Source organism: Bombina bombina, chromosome 5, assembly GCF_027579735.1.
Source record: "Bombina bombina isolate aBomBom1 chromosome 5, aBomBom1.pri, whole genome shotgun sequence".
Classification (NCBI taxonomy): domain Eukaryota; kingdom Metazoa; phylum Chordata; class Amphibia; order Anura; family Bombinatoridae; genus Bombina; species Bombina bombina.
Window position 1 is genome coordinate 138,372,811 of NC_069503.1, and position 26,836 is coordinate 138,399,646.

At 39.0% G+C, this 26,836-nt stretch overlaps 1 protein-coding gene across 1 annotated transcript; it reads left to right on the forward strand.

The window, feature by feature from the left end:
* The first annotated feature begins 267 nt into the window (after positions 1-267).
* LOC128659259 (cathelicidin-4) lies at positions 268-19,297 on the forward strand. Its single transcript, XM_053712934.1, has 4 exons — positions 268-523; positions 7,038-7,145; positions 9,367-9,453; positions 19,002-19,297. Exons 1-4 carry the CDS (start codon positions 341-343, stop codon positions 19,137-19,139), a joined length of 516 nt encoding a protein of 171 aa, XP_053568909.1. The 5' UTR covers positions 268-340; the 3' UTR covers positions 19,140-19,297.
* Positions 19,298-26,836: the final 7,539 nt, after the last annotated feature.

Genomic DNA, 26,836 nt, shown 5'->3' on the forward strand with positions numbered 1-26,836 from the left:
TGTAGGGAAGGAGAATATCCCACAAGTATGGATGAATCCGTGGACTCGATACATCACAAGAGAAAGAAATTTATCAGGTAAGCATAAATTCTGTTTTTGTGTTAGAATCTACTCATCACAATTATTAATGAATAGAAAAAGTTATGTGAAGGGAAAATAGAGGATTTCACTTATAAAAAAGACTTCCTGTATTGCAGAGGTTAAATTCTGTCTCTGGTTGTCCTGTATTTGCTTCTGTGCAGCTCACTTGATAAGACAAGGTCAATGACTTTACTGCTATTCTGTGTTTGCCGGGTCTCAGGGGAGTCAGAGCTGTGATCTCCCTGTGTGAAACATAACCATGGTTTTGTGTGTGGCTCTGCTTCTGTCCCTCTTATCTGCTTCTGTGCTCACAGCTCCTTTGTCAGAATCACGTCCTTTGCCTAAATCTCTAGCCCAGTCTGCAGTGGACACTTTTAATCTGGAGAATACAGGGACACAGAAGCTCTTCCGGCTGCTGCAACTGAAAAACGTCAAGAAAAAGGTACAAATGTTATAACTATATAATACTACTGCAGTTCACTGGACAGTAATGGTGTACTCTGTTTTCCAGGTGCTTGTAACTATGGGTTGCACAAATGAATCCTGAGAGTTTTGTGAGCACCCTCAGTGACTGGAAATGCTTAAAGTGAATGTCAATTTTGATGCTAAAGTGCCCGGTTTTTAAAAATTCAATTAAAAACAGGGGCACTTTAATTCATCAAAATTTACATTTCACTCCTGTTGAGAAAAAAACATTACCTTTTAATCTTCACAGCAGCTCCAGCTTCCTCCGCCCGTTGTAATCCTTGTTATTAATGTAAAGGGGACATTTCAGGTCTCTTGGGGGTTATGGTTCCATTTTCATCTATTTTGGGATCCTTTGGTTCCCTCACTAATTTGAAGCTATAAATGGATTACATGATGTATCTAGACCATAACATTTGGGTGTACAAAACTTTGACCACAAAGCTAAATATCAGTGTTGCAGACACCTGCGTGTGACCTGATCTTCTTCTATCTGTTCCTATCTGTACATATTTGTTTTAAGCTCCCCTCTCCTTGCTCTGTGTAGAGCATTGTGCATATATATATATATATATATATATATATATATATATATATATATATATATATATATAAGCTTTTGGAAGAGTGTCTTCCTTTTTTAAGTCTGAAGCAATACTGAGCTTGTCATCTTATAAATGTATAGTTAGTCCAATAAAAAAGTATCATTGCTCAATGCAATACGGCTACTCCAATCAACGTATATATATAGGGCACTACCCTGCAAATGAAGGCTAGTTGACAATTTTCAGGTTGGGTGGGGGGTGCTACAGTAATTAATGGGGTATATATATATATATATATATATATATATAGGGCACTACCCTGCAAATGGGGGTATGTATATATATATATATATATATATATATATATATAGGGCCCTACCCTGCAAATAAAGGATAGTTTGCAATTTTCAGGTTGGGTGGGGGTGCTACTAGGGCCGCCACTAGAAATTTTGGGGCCCGTTATTAACCATTGATCAGCCCCCCCCCCCCACACTTTGACATGTGCATTTTTTGACCAAGTGTCTAAAACTTACAGTTGTGCTTATAAGTTTACATACCCTGGCAGAATTTATGATTTATTGGCTATTTTTCAGAGAATATGAATGATAACACAACAACTTTTCTTTCACTCATGGTTAGTGTTTGACTGAAGCCATTTATTATCAATCAACTGTGTTTACTCTTTTTAAATCATAATGACAACAGAAAATACCCAAATGACTCTGATCAAAAGTTTACATACCCTGGTGATTTTGGCCTGATAACATGCACACAAGTTGACACAAAGGGGTTTGAATGGCTATTAAAGGTAACCATCCTCACCTGTAATCTGTTTGCTTGTAATTAGTGTGTGTGTATAAAAGGTCAATGAGTTTCTAGACTCCTGACAGACCCTTGCATCTTTCATCCAGTGCTGCACTGACAATTCTGGATTCTGAGTCATGGGGAAAGCAAAAGAATTGTCAAAGGATCTGCGGGAAAAGGTAGCTGAACTGTATAAAACAGGAAAGGGATATAAAAAGATAGCCAAGGAATAGAGAATGCAAATCAGCAGTGTTCAAACTCTAATAAAGAAGTGGAAAATGAGGGGTTCTATTAAAACCAAACCATGGTCAGGTAGACCAACTAAAATTTAAGCCACAACTGCCCGGAAAATTGTTCGGGATGCAAAGACAAACCCACAAATAACTTCAGGTGAAATACAGGACATGTGGTGTGGCTGTTTCAAGATGCACAATAAGGAGGCACTTGAAGAAAGATGGGCTGCATGGTCGAGTCGCCAGAAGAAAGCCATTACTACGCAAATGCCACAAAGTATCCTGCTTACAATACGCCAAACAGCACAGAGACAAGCCTCAAACCTTCTGGCACAAAGTCATTTGGAGTGATGAGACCAAAATTGAGCTTTTTGGCCACAACCATAAACGCTACATTTGGAGAGGAGTCAACAAGGCCTATGATGAAAAGGTACACCATTCCTACTGTGAAACACGGAGGTGGATCGCTGATGTTTTTGGTATGTGTGAGCTACAAAGGCACAGGAAATTTGGTCAGAATTGATGGCAAGATGAATGCAGTATGTTATCAAACAGAACGCCTAATTTTCCACTTCTTGATTAGAGTTTGAACACTGCTGATTCTCAATTCCTTGGATATCTTTTTATATCCCTTTCCTGTTTTATACAGTTCAACTACCTTTTTCCCATAGATCCTTTGACAATTCTTTTTCTTTCCCCATGACTCTGAATCCAGAAACGTCAGTGCAGCACTGGATGAAAGATGCAAGGGTCTGTCAGGAGTCCAGAAACCCATTGACCATTGACCTTTTATACACACACACTAATTACAAGCAAACAGATCACAGGTGAGGATGGTTACCTTTAAGACCGCTGCTCCATAACCCTGTCCGGCTGCTCTGAGCAGGCGGACAGGAATTGCCGGAAATCAACCCGATCGAGTACGATCGGGTTGATTGACACCCCCTGCTGGCGGCCGATTGGCCGCGAGTCAGCAGGGGGCGGCGTTGCACCAGCAGCTCTTGTGAGCTGCTGGTGCAATGTTAAATGCGGAGAGTGTATTGCTCTCCGCATTTAGCGAGGTGTTGCGGACCTGATCCGCACTGTCGGATCAAGTCCGCAACACCTTTGATAAATAGGGGCCTTTGTGTCAACTTGTGTGCATGTTATAAGGCCAAAATCACCAGGGTATGTAAACTTTTGATCAGGGTCATTTGGGTAGTTTCTGTTGTCATTATGATTTAAAAAGAGTAAACACAGTTGAATGATAATAAATGGCTTCAGCCAAACACTGACCATGAGTGAAAGACATGTTTTTGTGTTATCATTCATATGCTCTGAAAATGGATAAGAAATCATAAATTCTGCCAGGGTATGTAAACTTATGAGCACAACTGTATATTCACTTTATTCTTAAGTGTAGTCAAACTTCAAAATGTTGTAAAGGTAGTAACTCAGAAACACACAGACACACTCATATACTGAAACACACACTCACACATAAGGATTCACATATAGACACTCTAGCAAACAGGCAAACAAACACACACAGACACAGACACCCACACAGACACTCAGCACTTGTTTACATTGACCTGACAAGTAATGAGGTAGACTACAGTTTTGTCAAAAAAGGAGATTTACAAGACAAAATATGGAGTTTTTGTCAAGGAAGATGACAACTATATGATGACAACAGCATGCAGTGGCTGAAAGGTAGGGCCCTGAGCTGCCTAAACAATAATTTAAAGGTTAAGTGGTGGATTGGTGACTTCCGGAAAGGTCTTAAAGTCTGTAGAAAGATGTGAACAATCAGTAGTAAAAAAAGGAACAGACAATGGGCACACACACAAACTCAAACACAAACTTGCACATACAACCAATGAAACACCCACAGAGACAGCCTCAGAAAACACACAAAGGCATACACCCTCAAAGGCACCCACGGAAAACATACAAAGACATATACACAGAGACACCCACAGAAAACACACAAAGACATACACACACAGAGAGACACCCACAGAAAACACACAGACATACATACACACACATCCTCACTGAAAAATCCACAGTAAACACACAAGGACATACACACACCCTCACAGAGGAATCCACAGAAAGCACACAAAGACATACACACACCCTCACAGAGACACCCACAGAAAATGCACAAAGACATACACACACCCTCACAGAGACACCCACAGAAAATACAAAGACATATGCACACACCCTCACAGAGACACCCACAGAAAACACACAGACATACATACACACACACACACACACACACTCACAGAGACACCCATAGAAAATGCACAAAGGCATATGCACATACCCTCACCGAGACATTCACAGAAAACACAGACATACATACACACACACACCCTCACAGAGACATCCACAGAAAACACAGACATACATACACGCACACACACCCCCACAGAGACATCCACAGAAAACACACAAAAGACATACACACCAACCCTCACAGAGACATCCACAGAAAATACACAGACATACATACACATACACACCCTCACAGAGACACCCACAGAAAATGCACAAAGAAATATGCACACACCCTCACAGAGACATCCACAGAAAATGCACAAAGACATATACACACACACACACCCTCACAGAGACACCCACAGAAAACACACAAAGACATACACACACACCGTCACAGAGACACCCACAGAAAATGCATAAAGGCATATGCACATACCCTCACAGAGACATTCACAGAAAACACAGACATACATACACACACACACACCCTCACAGAGACATCCACAGAAAACACAGACATACATACACGCACACACCCTCACAGAGACATCCACAGAAAACACACAAAAGACATACACACCAACCCTCACAGAGACATCCACAGAAAATACAAAGACATACATACACACACACACACACACATCCTCACAGAGACACCCACAGAAAATGCACAAAGAAATATGCACACACCCTCACAGAGACATCCACAGAAAATGCACAAAGACATATACACACACACACCCTCACAGAGACACCCACAGAAAACACACAAAGACATACGCACACACCGTCACAGAGACACCCACAGAAAATGCATAAAGACATATGCACACACCCTCACAGAGACACCCACAGAAAACACACAAAGACATACGCACACACCCTCACAGAGACATCAACAGAAAACACAGACATAAATACACACACACACCCTCACAGAGACATCCACAGAAAACACACAAAGACATCCACACCCACCCTCACAGAAAATACACAAAGACATACATACAGACACACTCACAGAGACACCCACAGAAACTGCACAAAGACATACGCACACACGCTCACAGAGACAGCCACAGAAAATGCACAAATATATACATACACCCCCTCATAAAGACATCCACAGAAAATGCACAAAGACAGACACACACAGCCTCACAGAAAGACCCACAGAAAAAAAATACATACACACTCATAGAGACACCAACAAAAGCACAAAGACATAAACACAGACACCCACAGAAACACTCACAGGAAGTAAAATTTCTGCACATTGCCATCCTCTAAATCAACAGTATGTGACATGCATGATAAAAAATAGCAGAAATTACTTTTTAAAGAATCATATTTGTAAATGTGCAAACAAAAATACTTCTGTGAATTCAAAATTGTACATTAATGATGTATCAGAATGGGTAGATGAAGAAAAGTACTTTTTGAAAGGTTGACTTATGTTTGGAGATTTTTATTTCCCCATTTTCCCTAACCAAGAGCACCAGTTCAAATCTGTTGAACAAATGTTCCCATCTGTCCGCTGTACTTATGGATTTTGAAAATGCTGTACTCTATATGGTCTTGGAGAAACCATAAGCAGTGGTACTCAGTCTCATACCATTAGATCTGGTTAAATGCAGGATTTAGGCTTGTTTGTATGTATTTCAAAATTAAGTCAGCTGTAGTGTAAACTGAACAGTGTTAAGTAAACCTGTCTCATTTCAAACACATGATCAATCTTAGCCTGAGAGTATAATATTTTATGCAGATGTAAAAATCTTAGATAAAATGCCTCCTGGCATCTAGAATGTCCTTGCATAAAGGGGAAGTAAACTGGAATGTAATTAATATACTGTATATATATATATATATATATATATACAGTATATATAAATAAATAAAAAATATCTGACAAAAGGGCACCTACCATTTGTGTATTGAGGAGGAAACATTTCTGCATGGTTTTAAATATAGAATTTCTACAGCATTGTCAAAAAATCATAAATACACTGCTGCATATTGCAACAACAATGTGTTTTTATGGACCCCTGGCCCCACCATACAACTACCACACTGACGTTACAATCCAAAATTGCACAAAGAAATAAAAAACATTTACTAAGTAAGTCCTACCTCCTCTGCAAATGAAAGTGATCTACCGTCTGACTCAGGCACACACTGTACAAACTGAAGTGCCAAGTCTGTCTAACACTGTGCATAGTGGTTTAGTGCACACTCAGAAATCCTCTTAAATGCTAATGCTTTACTCCTCGTAATGACATTTCCCACGCTTAATAGCACTCTGCTGTAACGCCCTTTGGTGGCTGCCAAAATATATATATTTTTTTTAATAATAGCTGTGCTTGCCTCATGGGGGCCCCTGGCCCAGTGGGCCCCTAAAAGGAGTCACCCCTTTCACCCCCTAATGGTGGCCCTGGGTGCTACAGTAATTAATGGGGGTGTATAAGAGCCCCAGTCTCCCCTAGAGTTATCACTGGAGCACACTGGTTTAGGGCTTCAAATACATCTCCATAACTGGGTCAAGTGTAATCTTTAAATCAGCATCTGTGCTTCTGTGTCTTTATTGTCACTAAGCTGCACTGTATAGTTCTCTAACTCTATGTTCGTCAAACAGACCTTTGACTGGGGTGTGCACTTCACCATTGGATTCACAGTAAGGGAGACTCAGTGCCAGAAAAATGCAGGACACAATGTGCAGCAGTGCAAGTACAAAAACAAAGGGGTAAGTCCATTTAAATAAAGCACATTTTAAGATTAAACTAATTGCTGGATGTTTACATAAAACCACTGCTAGCTAAAAAAATGATTTCTTACCACTGTTCTCTAATGAATAGACAATAAAGGAAAATAGATTTGATACTGTAATTCATCCCACTAGCTTTAAACTGCTTTTAACACATATGGTTGACTATTGAGCTACCAAAAGAAATACAACGCAGTACCTGATTATGACCACAAGAGGCTAGTATAACATAGTTTCTCCTACGGCAGAATGTCTTTAGTTAGGGATGTTTATTTACTTTATATTATTTAAATAGAGACATAGTTTTCCCCCATTTACAGGGTCTATGAATACATTGTGTAAATAGCAAAAACACATATACTTATATATAGACATTTAAAGGGGCATGAAGCCTAAAATAAATATATTGTGCGCACTCGGTTCCCAGGACCTGCACTAAAGTTAGTTAGAGCCTGAGAACCGTGAGCGTTATGCCTGATGTTAGAGTGGCTGAAGCTCTGGCAAGAAGAGGAAAGGGTTAGCCTGCTCTCCAGAGCACATTGAAGGGCCATGATACCCAAATGTATTCAAACCCCATTGCAAAGGACATTAAGAAGCAAATCAGTATGTCTGTCCCGGGACAGTCAAGGGAATGAGCTTCGTGCACACTCATATTATTTCCCTATTCAGTTTAAGGAAGTTTACTATGAATTCTCATGAGAGTTAAGTGAAATCTCATGAGATCACAGTAAAAGAGTTCATGACCACAGCACTGTTGATGCTGATTGGCTGCAGTTCATTTATTCATTTTTGTTTTCTACCTGCAGCTAAGCAGCAGCTGAAGTATAACTTTTTACACAGCACTTACTCTGGTGAGCTGAGGAAGTTGTGACGTAAATTATCTTCCTTTTTTACATAGACATTCTCAGGTGATATTTTCCTGTCAGCTTTTTACAGTTATGTTGCATCAGTTTCAAGTGATTTAGCATATGAGTATTATGTCCCTTTAACGTAAGCATTGTAGCTACAGGTGACATTTTCACCTAAAGCTTTGAAACATTTACATTCGTTTTATTGAAAACAAATGTAAATGTTTAACTTAAATTCAGTATTTGTTTTGATTTAAACTAAACGAATAACAAATCGTGCAGTCACCGAATATTCAGAACGAAAAGTTTGTCCGAAATGAAAATTTCTTGGCTGCACATCTCTAGTAATTATTACAAATGTTGAAAACCCTGCTGCCATAATGTGATAAAGACACCTGCATGCGCCTTCAGCGCCTATCTAGGTATGCTCTTCAACAAAGAATCCCAAGAGAATAAAGCAAATTTGATAATATAATTAAATCTGATAGTTTTATAAAATTTCATGATCTGTCTGAAATCATGAATGTTTTATTTTTACTTTTTGTCGCTAAATATACAAAACTGAACTCCTATATAAATCAATTGGCTTCAGCCTCCAGACTTTTCATAATACAAGATTCCAACACCAAACGGGATCAATAAAATGTCTTTCCATGCACAAGCCTGTCATAGACATTTTAATAGATTGTTTTTGCAACTTACAAATAAATCACAATAAGATAATACATTTATTCAAATCTGAACTAAGCTGGCTCATAAATAAATAAAAGCAGTAGAAATATGCAGCTCAAAATATGGGGAAAAAGTTGTTTTTGGTTTTCAAAGACTATTGAGTTTGAAAAGTCCACATCACAGGGGAATTTTGATAGAAGATAATGAGAGGCAACTTTGCCAAATCTAGTTACGTTTACTACATTCTGCAAAACTAATGAAACAAACCTCTGATATGCTGAAATGAGATTAAATATTCAGTGAGATTTTGGTCAAAAGTGGCATTGACAGTGAGGGAGGCAGGGGGGCACTGTCAACGTCCCCTCCAGAATAATGGCTAGCCCCTATATGCCCCCAACTATGGTCCCAAATATGGTGTCCTTTGCTTTCTTGCCCCAGCTTCACAGGGCGATTACACCCAAGCCACACCCAACCTCACACAAACTTTGACCTCCTCAGCCCCCTCATTCAAATTACCAGTGGACCTACTGCAAGTGCCTATTTTCTCCCTCACCACTTGACAAGGTCTTGTGCATCTCCACTGGTATTACGTATATCAACATGTTGGGGCTGTGTTAGATATTTTCAATTTTTTTTTATTCAAAATGAAGAAATAATTATATTTTCTTTTTTTTTTGTAGCAAACACTGGTTTGTTCAGTAGAAGTTAGTGTCCTTGATATGGCACAGGACAATCCATTGAGTTCTGTAGAATGTCATCCACCTGCGGTAAGTGATACTGAGAACTGTAGTTAGTATGCTGAATTAGTAATGATTATGTTAATATTCAAATGTGACTCTTTGCAAATTTGAGTAAATTTGTGATTGTGTGACAATTATATATATGTATTTATGGCCATGATAACCACTTCACGTCAGTTATATGTTCCTGGTCACATAGGAGCTTCTTGAGGGAGTTGGGTTGAGGCTACTGTTGCCTGGAATGCTTGCATTAGTCACAGGGCCAGTGAGCTGTCTGCTTGAAGAGTTTACTCTCTACAAGGTCTGTAGAACTGAACATAAGTATTGTTTGATGATTTATGGATGTATTGTTGAATGGCCACTTATTCCCATGAATAATTGGGAAGTGATCCGTCTATATTCTACTACGCCTATCATCATATGACTACCCCTGATATTTGTTATTGTGACAAACAGCCTAGCCCCCTTGCCTTATGGCCAATGTTTAAATAGTGGAAAAATAAAAATGTGTGCACTTTAGTATCCTGTAATAGATTCTGCCTAGAGTGAACAAAGGGTTATAAACTTACATGTGAGGTGGGGCAGCATGTTGTATATTGTTTATGAGGATACAAAGCATACAACCTAATCTCTCTCCAGCCATAGGGAATGTTCTATTGCCAAGGGGGGCTGTTTCTAAGGAGAGGGTCTGGCTAGAAATAAGCCTGATATTCGGCCAGTAATGGCTCTCTTGGTATTTGGGGTGAAGAACCAATCCCTTTAGCTAGCTGAAATATTTTGTGAATATTTTGTATGAAGTCAGAGCAAAGGAAGCTGGGTCTTGTATCAGCTCTCTAAAGTGCCCTGGCTGTAGCCCCTCCTAGTAAGTCATATTACCTTCTATTTTATGCCTGCAACTGTAATTTTGTTCCCTATATTGTTACCTTTCCGATTATAACTTTTCTTGGCTGGTTGATTGCAAGCTCACGTGGTTAGAGAGGTTATTTATGATTTTACTAATATACAGTGGCTAAAATGGGTTTTAAAGGGACATGAAACACATTTTCAGAACATATAATATTAAGCAACTGTCCCATTTACTTCTATTATCTTATTTGATGAATTCTCTTTATATCCTTTTTTGAAAAGCATACAGTGAAATACAGCCTCTCCCTATCAGACTGTGCAGTCAAGGCTGTGACTGAGATGTGGGGATGAAAAGGTTAACAAAACGAGCAGAGAGGTCGCAAATTTCTGGAGCTCTGAACCTTACCAATATAATAAAAGAATTTGGCGACTGTAGAAGCTTAAAAATTTGGCATGTACTGCAGACTGATCAGCTAGGAAGACCTACTCATTTAACTCCTAAGGGAGTAGCATTGAAATAACGGAACTTTGCATTCCTGGTGTGAATACTGTCGACAAGTGACTGTGGGAGACACCATTTTTTGTGGCCTAAGCAGCGCCTGCAACTAGGAACGGAATTTTCATCACTTCACCTAATTATGGCCACTGCAGATCATATTATGGAGGAGATGCACACCTTTCTAGATAGCTGCCGTTCTGCATTTGAACGTTTCAATGTTTATGAGCCTCAACAAACAGACGCAGCATCGAACACCCATATTGCTCGTGCTCCCACTCCTATGATTACTACCGTGGGGGGGGGGGGCGCTTTGGGGCCCCGGCACCCCCCTTCCATTCGGCACCCACTTCATAACATACTGGGGGTGGAGGATATGGCCGCAGAGACCCACCTGAATGGTACAGACACCGGAGACAGTACGCCCAGAGCAGATCACTTGGCGCCCTCAAGCTTTGTAAGCATTACCTGCATGACATTGGTCACAGCGGAGCGAAACAGCCCGGTAGGATGTCAGTCACCTCCTGTTATGGCCCGTAGAGGTTTGCTGGGGCTAGAGCATACAGCTCAGTTTGGCGAAATGCCAGCCTGGAACGGTCCTTCCCTCCTTCGGCCAGAACTTGTTTTGCCTCCGGTCTGCCCTGCCCAGTACAGCCCAATTGCCGAGGTCCAGAGCTTTTGTATGGAGGCTCAGAGACTTTGCCTAGCTTTCCGGTCTGGCGTGGGGTAAGGGAACTCTCATCCTCGCACCCTGCAATATATCAACCCCTTTCTCCCAGCCTGAAGTTCAACGCAGCATAGGTTTAGTGACTTTCTATATTGCCCACTACATATATAAGTCTGCTACCCTGATTCCATTCTCACTCCATTGCAGCCTGTTCCTAAGCTATTTGTTGTTAAGCCATGATGTGCTCCTGCCATTATTGCAGCTACAATTGCATTTTTATTTCTAATTCTATAAGTGGTCTTGACTGAATCCAGAGACAGTGCTCCCAGGAAAATTGTTGTTTGTTGGGGACATTTATGTTGGCTGTTTTTTCACAGTATTCCATGATTTATATACCCCTATAGCATTTGTATTTTAAATATCATGGTGTTTTGTTGACACGCTGAACTTTGTTTTAATCCATACTAGCTAAATATGCTTGTCTCATAACTAGACAAACTTTGCTGAGAAAAGGACGCATGAGAACTCTAATGCTGGATCAGCATATAACTACTTTTCTAACATAGGGCCATTCTATTTTATTCACATGGTTCAGCCTTGGGTTGCAATTGTTTGCTGTTTTATTTGCACCCATGGGGATGTTACTGGAATTTCAATTTAGCACTCTCTCTATATGTTCCCATGTTCAATTAAGTAGAGCTAGACCACCACCTCCCTAGTAATTTTTTCTAGTTATAAAGATGATTCTTTTATTTTATATTATATTTATTCTCAGAGTCTTGATATAGCTTCTATCTAGGATGCGCTACTGCCAGCGGCCGGGGCAGTGTGACGCCTATGTTATACAAATATAGGGCTCTGTAGAAGCGTTTTAGCTCTAGCTTTACATCACACAGAAAATTAATCTCTTCAAACAAAGTTTCTGTTTTTAGTCAAGATTTTGGGCATGCTGTCAATACCTTTTGTATAGTTGTTGGGCTGCCATGGCAAGTTCATAAGTCTCTCATATTAACATTCTCCAAGTCCGCCTAGCTGGCATCTACTAAGTTCCCACCCGCATAAAAACTAACACTTGTACCTATTCTAGTAATTTGCAGAGACCATTTATTCATAGAGTCCAGTCTAATATTTAATATCTACAACACCTCAATCTTAATACAAAGGGGAAAGATAGATAAATAATTGAAACACTTTCCCATTTCCTCTCTCACTTTGAGAATTTAACCTACCACCTCCCCCCCTCCCCCAACATAATGAACCTCCTAGATATGGAGGGCTACATAAGCGGCTCTCTCGTCTATGCCGCAACCTTCAATACCCCCCTAGCATTCATCTTTACATCTTACCACAGTATTGACTCTAACTACTACATTTCATTCAGCTGGACTGAGTAACATAATTTCCCAGTAGAGTCTCTGATTGTTTCACCATGTTATTTCCATTTAGGAATAGTACTTTCACTGTGGTCATTACTTCATATGTTAATTACCAATCTAATTCTAGTTTATTGGTCTAAAGGTGACCGTTCAAATCACTCAATTTCCTCTCTCAGAGTTTGATGCATGTTTTTAGAGGCACAAGAGTTGCCTTCAATGTCAAGTGAGGAAACACATTTTGTTTAGACCATGTTAAAAAGAAAAAGAGGTTCCAGTCTACCATATTGTATCATCTATAATGTGAATTATTTTTAGCTTGTCTTATGCTATGTTTTTTTTCATATAAGTTGTATTACTTCGCACAACCTCAATAAAAATAAAATATAAAAAAAAAAAGGTTAACAAAACACTTTCTAAACTATTCTAGCTCCAGAAAGTACAAAAATTCCTTTTATCATCACCCCTATCTGCATCTGTGCTGCCACCACAAAGGATAGTTAAAATTAGGAGTCCTTTGTACCCCTACTACACAGATTAAAATCCAAAAACACAATTTGGTAAAAATCTATCTAAAAAACATACGGCTAGATTACGAGTTTGGCGTTAGAAGCTGTGTGGCGCTAACGAGCAGTTTATGCTCACCGCTCACTTACAAACAGCACTGGTATTACGGGTTTTTACAAACCCGGCGTTAACCGCAAAAAAATGTGCGTAGAGCAAAATTTAGCTCCACATCTCACCTCAATACCAGCGCTGCTTACGTTAGCGGTGAGCTGGTAAAACGTGCTTGTGCACAATTTCCCCATAGGAATCAATGGGTAGAGCCGGCTGAAAAAAAACATAACACCTGCAAAAAAGCAGCATAAAGCTCTTAACGCAGCCCCATTAATTCCTATGGGGAAATAAAAGTTATGTCTACACCTAACACCCTAACATGAACCCCGAGTCTAAACACCCCTAATCTTACACTTATTAACCCCTAATCTGCTGCTCCGGACACCGCCGCCACCTACATTATAGTTATGAACCCCTAATCTGCTGCCCCCAACATCGCCTATACCTACATTATATTTATTAACCCCTAATCTGCCGCCCCCAATGTCGCCGCAACCTACCTACATTTATTAACCCCTAATCTGCCGCCTCCAACGTCGCCGCCACTATAATAAAGTTATTAACCCCTAACCCCCCTAACTTAAATATAATTTAAATAAATCTAAATAAAATTACTACAATTAACTAAATAATTCCTATTTAAAACTAAATACTTACCTATAAAATAAACCATAAGCTAGCTACAATATAACTAATAGTTACATTGTATCTAGCTTAGGGTTTATTTTGATTTTACAGGCAAGTTTTTATTTATTTTAACTAAGTAGAATAGTTATTAAATAGTTATTAACTATTTAATAACTACCTAGTTAAAATAAAGACAAATTTACCTGTAAAATAAAACCTAACCTAAGTTATAATTACACCTAACACTACACTACAATTAAATTAATTACCTAAATTAAATACAATTAATTACAATTAAATAAAATGATCTAAAGTACAAAAACAAACACTAAATTACAGAAAATAATAAAGAAATTACAAGATTTTTAAACTAATTACACCTAATCTAATCCCCCTAACAAAATAAAAAAGCCCCCCCAAAATAAAAAAAGCCCTACCCTACACTAAATTACAAATAGCCCTTGAAAGGGCCTTTTGCGGGGCATTGCCCCAAAGTAATCAGCTCTTACCTGAAAAAAAAATTACAATTCCCCCTAACATTAAAACCCACCACCCACACAACCAACCCTACTCTAAAACCCACCCAATCTCCCCTTAAAAAACCTAACACTAACCCCCTGCAGATCACCTTACCGGGAGACATCTTCACCCAACCGGGCCGAAGTCCTTAACGAAGCCGGGAGAAGTCTTCATCCAAGCCGGGCGAAGTGGTCCTCCAGACGGGCAGAAGTCTTCATCCAGACGGCATCTTCTATCTTCATCCATCCGTCGTGGAGCGGGTCCATCTTCAAGACATCTGACGCTGAGCATCCTCTTCTTCCGACGGCTAAACACAGAATGAAGGTTCCTTTAAATGACTTCATCCAAGATGGCGTCCCTTCAATTCTGATCGGCTGATAGAATTCTATCAGCCAATCGGAAATAAGGTAGAAAAATCCTATTGGCTGATGCAATCAGCCAATAGGATGGAACTGGCATTCTATTGGCTGATTGGAACAGCCAATAGAATGCCAGCTCAATCCTATTGGCTGATTGGATGGATGAAGATAGAAGATGGATGAAAATAGAAGATGCCATCTGGATGAAGACTTCTGCCCGTCTGGAGGACCACTTCGCCCGGCTTGGATGAAGACTTCTCTTGGCTTCGTTGAGGACTTTGGCCCGGTTGGGTGAAGACGTCTCCCTGTAAGGTGATCTTCAGGGGGTTAGTGTTAGGTTTTTTTAAGGGGGGATTAGGTGGGTTTTAGAGTAGGGTTGGTTGTGTGGGTGGTGGGTTTTAATGTTGGGGGGGGAATTGTAATTTTTTTTTCAGGTAGAAGAGCTGATTACTTTGGGGCAATGCCCTTTTAAGGGCTATTTGTAATTTAGTGTAGGGTAGGGCTTTTTTATTTTGGGGGGGCTTTTTATTTTGTTAGGGGGATTCGATTAGGTGCAATTAGTTTAAAAATCTTGTAATTTCTTTATTATTTTCTGTAATTTAGTGGGGGTTTTTTTTGTACTTTAGATAATTTTATTTAATTGTAATTAATTGTATTTAATTTAGGTAATTAATTTAATTGTAGTTTAGTGTTAGGTGTAATTGTAACTTAGGTTAGGTTTTATTTTACAGGTAAATTTGTCTTTATTTTAACTAGGTAGTTATTAAATAGTTCATAACTATTTAATAACTATTCTACCTAGTTAAAATAAATACAAAGTTGCCTGTAAAATAAAAATAAATCCTAAACTAGATACAATGTAACTATTAGTTATATTGTAGCTAGCTCAGGGTTTATTTTATAGGTATTTAGTTTTAAATAGGAATAATTTAGTTTTATTTAGATTTATTTAAATTATATTTAAGTTAGGGGTTGTTAGGGTTAGACTTAGATTTAGGGGTTAATAACTTTAATATAGTGGCAGCGATGTTGGGGGCGGCAGATTAGGGGTTAATAAATGTAGGTAGGTGTCGGCGATGTTAGGGATGGCAGATTAGGGGTTAAAAAATTAATTTTAGTGTTTGCGATTTGGGAGGGCCTCAGTTTAGGGGTTAATAGGTAGTTTATGGGTGTTTGTGTACTTTTTAGCACTTTAGTTAAGAGTTTTATGCTACAGCGTTGTAGTGTAAAACTCTTTACTGACTTTAAAATGCGGTACCAGGCTTGACCGGAGAGGGTCTAACGCTCACTTTTTGTCAGACTCGTAATACCGGAGCTATGCAAGTCCCATTGAAAAAATAGGATACGCAATTGACGTAAGTGGATTTGCGGTATTTCCGAGTCTGGCCAAAAAAGTGAGCGGTACACCTGTACCTGCAAGACTCGTAATACCAGCGGGCATTAAAAAGCAGTGTTGGGACCGGCCAACACTGCTTTTTAAGCCTAACGCAAGACTCAGAATCTAGCCGATAGTATTAATACTACCAGTCTCTTTCAGTAACGTGGTTCAAATATTAGACAAAGGCAAAACTTAATGAGGGAACATTTATTATGAGCAAAAAGGAGTCACAATGCATTTATATAAAAAAAACAGGTAACAAACACTTTACACAGCAAACCATTTTTAAAATAAAAAGAAGAAATAACAGAAACCTGTTACTTTAAAGTCTTATAGGCTTCTGTTTCCAGGGAAATGGAAGTAGGAAATGGCCAGATACACTTTTATGCCCATGTAAAATAACAAAGTTATATACACTTAACTCTGATATCAGATTTCTTGACCAAACCTCCTTCCATGTCATAAAGCTCTGAATCCTTGGATGAAATTATAGAACATCATATAACTTCTGTTATGTATATATAGCTCATATACACAAATAGGCAATGTGATGTCATGAGGATTATTATGATATGAAACATGGCATGTCCAGCAGAACAGGTGTCTGAAAGGCCTAATATTCATAAAATATTATTCTAATTTTATCCAACAATAACCCTTAATTGACCTCAGGCCAGTGCCTGGGTAGAGGCACTGTTCTCTATCACTCTCTGAGATGACAGGTTGGGGGAATAAACTGACCTTAGACAATAAAGTTTTCTCCAGAAAGCTTACACCTCTTTAATAGGAGCTCTGTTTTATTAAAGAAAATAAAAACACAGGGACACACATCTTTTGGAAAAACAAAAACATTCAACACACAGATAAAAAGTGAACCCATTGCTCCTAAAATCATGAGGCATTCATGACACATGCCTAGGTAGACTAAGTAACTGGGAGATAGCTGGTGATTGAGGCTGCACACTTATGCCTGTTTTCTTACTGATGTGTCTAGCTAGCTTCCAGTAGTGCATTGCTGCTCATTCAATTAAATATACCAAGAGAATGAAGCAAAATTGATAAAAGAAGTAATTGGAACGTTGTTTAAAAATGTATGTTCTACCTGAATTATAAAAAAGTGAAATTTTGCTTCTGTTATCAACTTTACTTTTTTCTCTTGGTATGTTTGGGTTAAATCCCCTTATATGAAGGCATATTGATGTAGGGTCAGCAGAATGTACATCTCTTGTGCATTGTATAGCAGCAGGGTGTGTAACAATGTTATACAAACAACCTGTAGAGGGAGCTTTAGAGTGCAATAACTTCAGCCACTCTGTGGTTAAACTCTATGGTAAACTAAGCTCTATAGCTAGAAGCACTGTTTAATAAAGAAGACTGAAGTGAGATTGCATCTATATTTGTATAGGAATCTTGTATTTAGTGTGTGTGGTAGCAGTAAGTGAAGAGCTGTGAGTATTCCCTGCTGTAATTCAGCATTGCTTGCTGTAGCTAAAGCTCTCTCTACATGTTGCTTGTTACATTGCTAAATACAGCATTAGATTTGATAATAAAAGGAGGTAGTATTTTTTTTAATTGTACCTTCAATCTGAGTAATGAAAGTTTAATTTTGAGTTTCATGTCCATTTAATAGTTGTAAAGCTTGTGTTGGGGAGTTGTATACATGTAAGTATGTATATGTTTATACTTTGTTATACTTAAGTTGCTTTTGTTGTGATTTATTTCAATACAGTTTTGTTTAAAGAGACAGTCTACACCAGCATTTTTATTGTTTAAAAAATAGATACCATTCCCCAATTTTGCATAAACCAACACAGTTATATTAATACACTTTTTACCTCTGTGATTACCTTGTATCTAAGCCTTTGCAGACTGCCCCCTTATTTCAGTTCTTTTGACAGACTTGTATTTTAGCCAATTAGTGCTGACTCCTAGGTAACTCCATGGGCGTGAGCACACTATTATCTATATTACACACATGAACTAATGCCCTCTAGTTGTGACAAATTGTCAAAATGCATTCAGATAAGAAGCGGCCTTCAATGGCTAAGACATTAGCATATGAGCCTACCTAGGTTTAGCTTTCAACTAAAAATACCAAGAGAACAAAGCAAAATTGATGATAAAAGTACATTAAAAAGTTGTTTAAAATAACATGCCCTCTCTGAATCATGAAAGTTTATTTTTTGACTAGACTGTCCCTTTAAAATAACACTATTAAGTGTAGGAGGCTGACGTGTGCGTACCTAAATATGCACACTCTTCTTTTTATAGCGTCTGTGCATATAAAACACAAGGCATGTGTCTTTAGCCATCTGGTAGCAGTTTGCAACAATGTTAATAGCAATGTTATACTTTGTTGCAAATACTGCTGCCATAGAGTGCTAAATATACGTGCATGTTTCTAAGCTCCTATCAACCTACATAGATGTAGTCTTCAGCAAAGGATACCAAGAGAACAAACTAAATTTGATAACAGAAGTAAATTGGAAAGTTACTTAAAATTGCACGCTCTGTCTGAATCCTGAACATTTAATTTTGACTTTACTGTTCTTTTAAAGTGAGCAATAAGCAGGTGAGGTTTGTGCTCTACCAGACAATATACTCCCCAGTGAGATATGGACTAGGTGAGATTTATACACAGCGATGCTCCAACCTTACTGATCTCCTCAAACTTTTATTTTTCCCTTTTTAGAAGCAACTTAAAAAAACAAATCCCAAGCAACCTGAGGACCAAGCAGATGTTCCTGTTATACGACTTATACATTACGGGAAATATTCCACGGCTGCCTTAATGCATCGATCCGAAGATATTGCTGAAGAAACACATTAGAAAGTCCCTGAAATCAGCGCAGCAGAAGACTCAAGCAATACAGACAATGCTTTGCTATTTCATTAACCAAACATATATAATTTTATGTTTTTTTTATAACCAATCCAATATTTTAATAATTTCATTTTGGTTAACAATTAAAAGATTATATAACTGGTCTTGGCTAGTATTTTGTTAATATCATACAAATGTCCGATTCTGGGTTTGTAATAGTTGCTTTCTTTATGCATTTTGTTAAAGTGGGTTAAAGGGGCAGTAAAGTTTATTTATTTATTATAATTAGACATTCATGATTTAGACAAAGCATATAATTTTAAACAACATTTTAATTTGCTTCCTTCTCCTGTTAACCTTTGCTGAAAGGTTTATCTAGGTAAGCTCAGGAGCAACAAAGAACCTAGGTTCTAGCTGTTGATTGGTGGCTGCATATATATACTGATTGTATTTGACTCACCCATGTGTTCAGTTAGAAACCAGTAGTGCATTGCTGCTCCTTCAACAGATGATACCACAAGAAGGAAGCAAATTTGATAATAGAAGTAAACTGGAAAGTTGTTTAAAATTGTATGTTCTACCTAAATCCCGAAAGAAAAAATTTGGGTTTCATATCCCTTTAAACATATAGCTAAAGTCCTTCTCAGAAGCTTCAAGCATTGCAGTTCCCAAGCAGAAACAAAACAGTGATTGGAGGCTACTTTCAACTTTTGCTCCTTATTGGCTGACCGACTCTGTTCTGCTCTAGAGCTTGAAGCTCATGGGCGGGACTTTATCTGTATGTTTAATCCTTTTGTGCGGTAAACATAAAGGGCTCGAAGATCACAAATTTGTCAGAACTCATTTTTATACACTTATTTCTTTAGGATGCAATAAAGCTCCCTAGAATGCAGATTCTCGCAGGGAGGAGCACGTGTGACAGGAGACCCCAGTACTGATAGCAGCATGTTTCATGGTGCACATACAAATCAAATTACCAATGACTTATTAATGATTTCAACTTTGTTTTCATAAATTATCATGTACATTAAAGGGATACTGAACCCAATTTTTTTTTCTTTCATGATTCAGATACAGAATGCAATTTTAAGCAACTTTCTAATTTACGCCTATTATCAATTTTTCTTCTTTCTCTTGGTATCTTTATTTGAAAAAGCAGGAATGAAAGCTTGTGAACCAGTCCATCTTTGGTTTAGCACCTGGGTACAGCTTGCTGATGGCTAAATGTACCCACCAATCAGCAAGCGCTAGCCAAGGTGCTGAACCATATATGGGCCGGCTCAAAAGCTTACATTTCTGCTTTTTCAAATAAAGATACAAAGAATAACGAAAAATAATTGATAATAGGAGTAAATTAGAAAGTTGCTTAAAATTGCATTTATCTATCTGAATCATGAAAGAAAAATTTATGTTCAGTATCCCTGTAAATAGAGTTTTAGGGGTCAATTTATGAAGCAGCGGACGCTGCTTCCAACCCACTCCACTTCAGGTCCACCTGAAGCGTAAGTTAAGAAGCAGCGGTTGTAAGATCGCTGATCTTTAACTCGTCCACCACCTCTGAGGCGGCGGACAGCAATTAGCCCGATCAGATATGATTGGGTTGATTTACACCCCCTGCTAGCGGCCGAATGTGCAGGGGGCGGCATTGCACAAGCATTTCACGACAAATGCTTGTGCAGTGATAAATGCCGTCAGCATTTATCGATGTGCGGCGGACATGATATGCTACAGCCAATCATGTCCGCTTGCACAATAATAAATTGGCCCCTTACTGTTTAAATTGAATCATTTTTGTGTGTGAATAATTTACAGACAGTTTGGTATGATCTACATCTGCATTTTTAACACCTATTTAGATGCGCTTTGTATATACGATTTTTGTGGAATTTAATTTTGATTTTACAAGTCACTCTTCATCTGCTGCACCTCTCTGCAATCCCTTCACTGGCTTCTTCTTGCCTCTAGGATTAAACACAAAATCCTCACTCTGACATACAAAGCCCTCAACTGCACTGCTCCCCCCTACATTTCAGAACTTGTCTCTAGATACTCTCCCTCCCGTCCCCTTCGCTCAGCTCAGGATCTCCTCCTCTCCTCCTCTCTTGTTAATTCCTCACACTCCCGTTTACAGGATTTCTCCAGACTGGCCCCCATGTTGTGGAACTCTCTGCCTCACTCCACAAGACTCTCCCTTAGTTTTAACAGCTTCAAGTGCTCCCTAAACACTCTACTATTCAGGGATGCTTACAACCTTTCCTAACTCCATTGCTTTCCTCTTGAACCCCTTAGAATGTAAGCCTATGAGCCCAGCTGTTTACAGATCGCTTCATAAGAGCCGACTACAACAGTGAAACTCTCGGCAGGGCCCTCTACCCACTTGATCCCTACAAAAGCTATCCTGTACACCGACTATGTTTACAGCGCTGCGGAATCTGTTGGCACTCTACAAATACCTAATAAAAATAATACATTTTCACACTGTATATTTAATGCACTTTTGAACCACTTCATTTATTGAGTCTAATACTGTATTTTGTATCTTCCCATCGCATAAAGAAATAAAGGTTACTCACCTTACCAAGTCACGGGTCACAGTTTAAAATGTGTCTTTAGATTACACTGTGATGGATAGCACTGACCAAACATTTTAGATCCTTTAGCCTGAAATGTGAACTTTATAGATCATCAGGCCTATAGTAAGCTGGTATTTAATAAATTAAAGTTTGCCGTTTTTTTTTCATTCAAAAATTTTCTTTAACTTCAGTGCATCACTTCAATATGCCTATGATGACTGCAATGCAATGCCGTATTTAAAATAAGTATATTTCATTCGTCTTTATCTTAAATTAATCTTACTTGTAGCCTCAAGTTTGCTTCGCTGGGAGGGGTTGTGGGCGAGATAGTGGGCTTGTCTATTCAGTCAAGAGCAGATTTGAGCATTTTTTGGCGTGTCTGAGTGATCTGTGGGCGGGGCTTAGTGACATTCTGCAAATCAGGGCAAATAGCTGTCTCAGAGGGACTGCAGCACAAAGCTCAGCATTAGGGACTGTCCCTCTCAAGTAGGGACAGTAGGGAGTGCTGAGTTAATACACCTACAATACTTTGGAAACATGTTTGATAAATGGGTTTTGTAAATATTTGTAACCATAATATATTTGCAGGTGCGACAAGGAGCTGTCCCTGATGTTCTTGGGTGGTCTGGGGGTGTGGTGTGGGTGTTAATAAAGACTTCATATAGACTCTATTACACCAGTTAAGTATTTTGATTTGTGGCCTCTCTGTTTCAGAGCTGAAGAGGTTGTCTTGTTTTTCTTTTATGTTTCTTTAACTATTTTAGGTTTATGTTTTTGCATTTTTGTGAAGCCGGTATGACAGTGGGAGCGTCGTATTATATTAGTAAATAATATCCACTCCTCCTTCTAGGGCTGTCACTTGATGAGTGATCAATAACAGATGTTTGATTACACTCAAACCAAAAAGAGAGAGGAAAACTGTTAGTGAAAATTCTTTTGTTAATTATAGGTGTTTTATACCCAAATTGTCTTGTAACCCCAGGCAACATTTAATCTGGGTTACAGGTTAAACAATACCCATAACTATAAAATATTAGCTGACACAATTGTATTTATTAATCATTACAAATAAGTATAACAATTAACACAATGTGGCATATTTATGATTGTGCGAGCGGACATGATCCGATATAGCGGATCATGTCCGCTGCACATCGATAAATGCCAACAGCATACGCTGTCACCATTTATCATTGCGCCAGCAGTTTTTGTGAACTGCTGGTGCAATACCGCCCCTGCAGATTTGCGGCCAATCAGCCGCTAGCAGGGGGTGTCAATCAACCCGATCGTATTCAGGAAGCATCCGGTAACAATTTCAGCTGAGGATTTTACACAATTTATACTCATCTCAGATCAGCTTGTTCTATACCATAAATGCAAAAGGCTAAATCTATACTTTACAGTAGTTTCCTCATAAGGCTTTCACCAATTTGCATGACATATAGATCATTCTATTTTAATACTACTCATGTGTAGTTCAAGGGCATGACATAATAGAGAGTTAAAATGAGCTTTTGTAACTACAAGTCTAATTATTGTTTTGATTGGCAGGAACAACTGTTCTATATTCCTTTAAATGTAAATTTACTTGCTAAATCCTAATTAACTTTATATATATTATATATTATGAATCCACAGCGAGAAGCTAACTTGACTGATTATAATGGAGCTGATCTCACAACTTGCTGTTGCAGGTAGTTGGTATAAACCTTTATGGATTACACAATTTTTTAGTTATCAATTATTTTTTGCAGCAAAATGCTTATTTTACAAACTAGCTTTGTGGAATCTAGAGCATTGTGTTTGGCAGTGCACTCCATTGTAATCTATGCCTCGTGAGAGCACGTGTGCAATGTCTATCTCTTCCGAGGCTTTGAGTACCTGGGAATGTGCTACCTTTGACAATATTAGCTTGGGCACTATGGCCTTAGGTTGATTATTACACCTACAGAATAGTGAAAAAAATGAGCCTCAATGATGGGTAGTCTGGGAGTTGAAAGTGAATTAGTTTAAAGTAGGTATTAACGAGTCATACATTTTCTAAATACATCCCCATAGTGCAGCCTTGCTAGGGTCATAGAAATAATGCACCATAGTTACTGTTGCTGTCCATTTAAATACAAAGTTGGTTTGATTACGTTATATTAGAAAAGATTAATGATTTTATGTTGATTTCATAACATTATAATAGGAACAGAATCACTCTTCTAATAATATCAATATCTTCATTAAAGGGACAGTAAAGTCAAAATTAAACTAAATGATTCAGATAGAACATGTGATATTAAACAACTTTACAATTTACTTCTGTTATCTAATTAACCTAATTCTCTTGGTATCTTTTGTTGAAAAGCATAACAGGAAAAGTAATGCACTACTGTTAGCTAGCTGCTGATTGGTGGCTGGCTGCATGGGTCAAGTCCTACAAAAAAGTCTGGGAACTCACCAAGAATTTCACCCCCTCAGAATTAATATTGTTTTTTACACACATACACATACACACACACTTACATACAGACACACTGCATTTATATGTATATAATATATACACTCTAGTTAATGAAAGCAAATTGAATGGTTGGGCCAATGGGCCTGTAATTAAAGGGCCAGTAAACCCACAAAATAATGTTATATAACATTATTTTGTGGGTTTACTGGCCCTTTAAGGATTTAACTGATACTGAGGGGCCAATTTATCAAGGGCCGAATGGACCCTCATGCCCCTGTTTCCACACGAGACTTCAGGCTCACCAGAAACAGCAGTTATGAAGCAGGGGTCCTAAAACCGCTGCTCCTTAACTGGTCCGCTGCCTCTGAGGCTGGTGACATCAATCCGCCCCATCGTATACAATCGGGTAGATTGACACCCCCTGCTAGCGGCCGATTGACCGCGAATCTGCAGGGGGCGGCATTGCACAAGCAGTTCACCAGAACTGCTTGTGCAAAGTTAAATGACAACAGCGTATGCTGTCGGCATTCAGTGATGTCTGAGCTGAGCGGATCATGTCGGACAGACATTTGATATATCGGCCCCTTAACACTGAGAAGCCAGACAACCCCAGACGATCGTTTCGGCCTCCTATGGGCCTCGTCAGTGAGGTGCAGCCACATTCCTCTAAGCACACTGGGCAAGGAGTCCACGTCTGGTTTCCCCCATCACCCATAGGGAGACTTCCCCAGGGTCATAATAATTTGCATACAAAGAGAGAAGCGCTCTACCAGGAACGAACAACAGCTCAGTGGCTTGTTCTATGGCGATTTACCACCCGGAGGCAGCCTCTTTTAGACCAGTGTGCTTTTCACAGAAGAAAACTTTCCTGAAGTATATCAGTCTGATCCCGCCAAGTAAGGTCAGTCCAGCCCCGAAATACCAGGCAATTCTCCTCTGAACAAAGAACATGACAACCCCAGACGATCGTTTCGGCCTCCTATGGGCCTCGTCAGTGAGGTGCAGCCACATTCCTCTAAGCACACTGGGCAAGGAGTCCACGTCTGGTTTCCCCCATCACCCATAGGGAGACTTCCCCAGGGTCATAATAATTTGCATACAAAGAGAGAAGCGCTCTACCAGGAACGAACAACAGCTCAGTGGCTTGTTCTATGGCGATTTACCACCCGGAGGCAGCCTCTTTTAGACCAGTGTGCTTTTCACAGAAGAAAACTTTCCTGAAGTATATCAGTCTGATCCTGCCAAGTAAGGTCAGTCCAGCCCCGAAATATACATATATACAGTATATACATATATATATATATATACACACACACTATATCATGCTGGTATTGATATTGAAAAAACTCTACTAAGGGAGGCTGCCATTGCAACCCGGTACTCACAGTCATCAATGGTCACAGACAGAGGAGAGTCAAGAGCTGAGCGGTTCCGCCACTGATATGTGATATGTCAAAAAAAATTATAAATATAAAACACATAAAAATATAAAATTACAATTGTAATTTTTAAAATGAACATTCTGACGTGGCACCTCTATCTTTTCCAGACACTACCTATTCCACTCTCATTTCATTTTATTCCTCAAGTAAAGATTGATAGAGGGATTTATATGCCATGGGAAAAAGCCCAAAGTGAGGAAACATACCATGTATCTTCCAAGGGTCAGAGGCGGCTTAGGGGTCCCTAATATCATACGAGTAACTCTTCTGCAGAGGCTTGTGGAGTGGAGTCACAGCTCTGAATATGTTATGGTTCCGACTGGACAATCACATTTGTATCAGGGGAACACAGGGAAAACAGCCTGGCTGCCCCTGCATGCAAGGCCACAACTGGTTTCTAAATACCCCATGGTGGCAGAATTTTTCTGAGAATGAGACAGAGTGACCGCCAAAGTACACATATTTCTACTCCTTACTCTCCTTTACTCCATTTTTGAGAAAACCCTGATTTACCATACAAAAAAAGGGGATCGCCTTCTGAGAACAACTACAACCTCAGAAAAGGATACTATACAATGCTCTTGATGGTGGTAAGTTAGCTCCATTGGAGAAACTCAAAGAGTGTTTTCTTATTGGTTTACCCACACTCAACTTGTTCACTACTTTATCACTCATACATTTAAAGCCAAATTAAACAGGGTGTCTACCCCATTTGAACATCAGTGTATCCTTACCATAATTCCCAAACATACAATCTCTATTATAAATAAACTGTTGCTTATACCTAATAAGCCTGAGATCCCCTCTTATGCACAAGCATGGTGTAAAGAACTGGGCATTGAAATGAACGATAATTACTGGTTTAAATCTTTCCAGACAACTAAAAATGCCTCAGTATCTGCTGTGAGGAAGGAAATCCATTTTAAATTTGTAGGAAGGTGGTATTTAACTCCATTTCAGTTACATCGACTTTACCCCCTATTACAAATGTTGGAGGGGATGTGGCATGGAGGGCATCATGATTCATATTTGGTGGTCCTGCCCAAAATTGACCACTTTTTGGGACCGAAATTATGGAAACCATGACTAAGGTACTTGGCATTTGTGTCTCTAATAATCCTGGAATTTTATTATTTCTTAACATACCTAAACTAAAAGACAATCGGCTAGATTACGAGTTTTGCGGTAAAAGGGGGTGCAGTATTAATTTGCACGTTATTCTCACCATTCACTTACCGA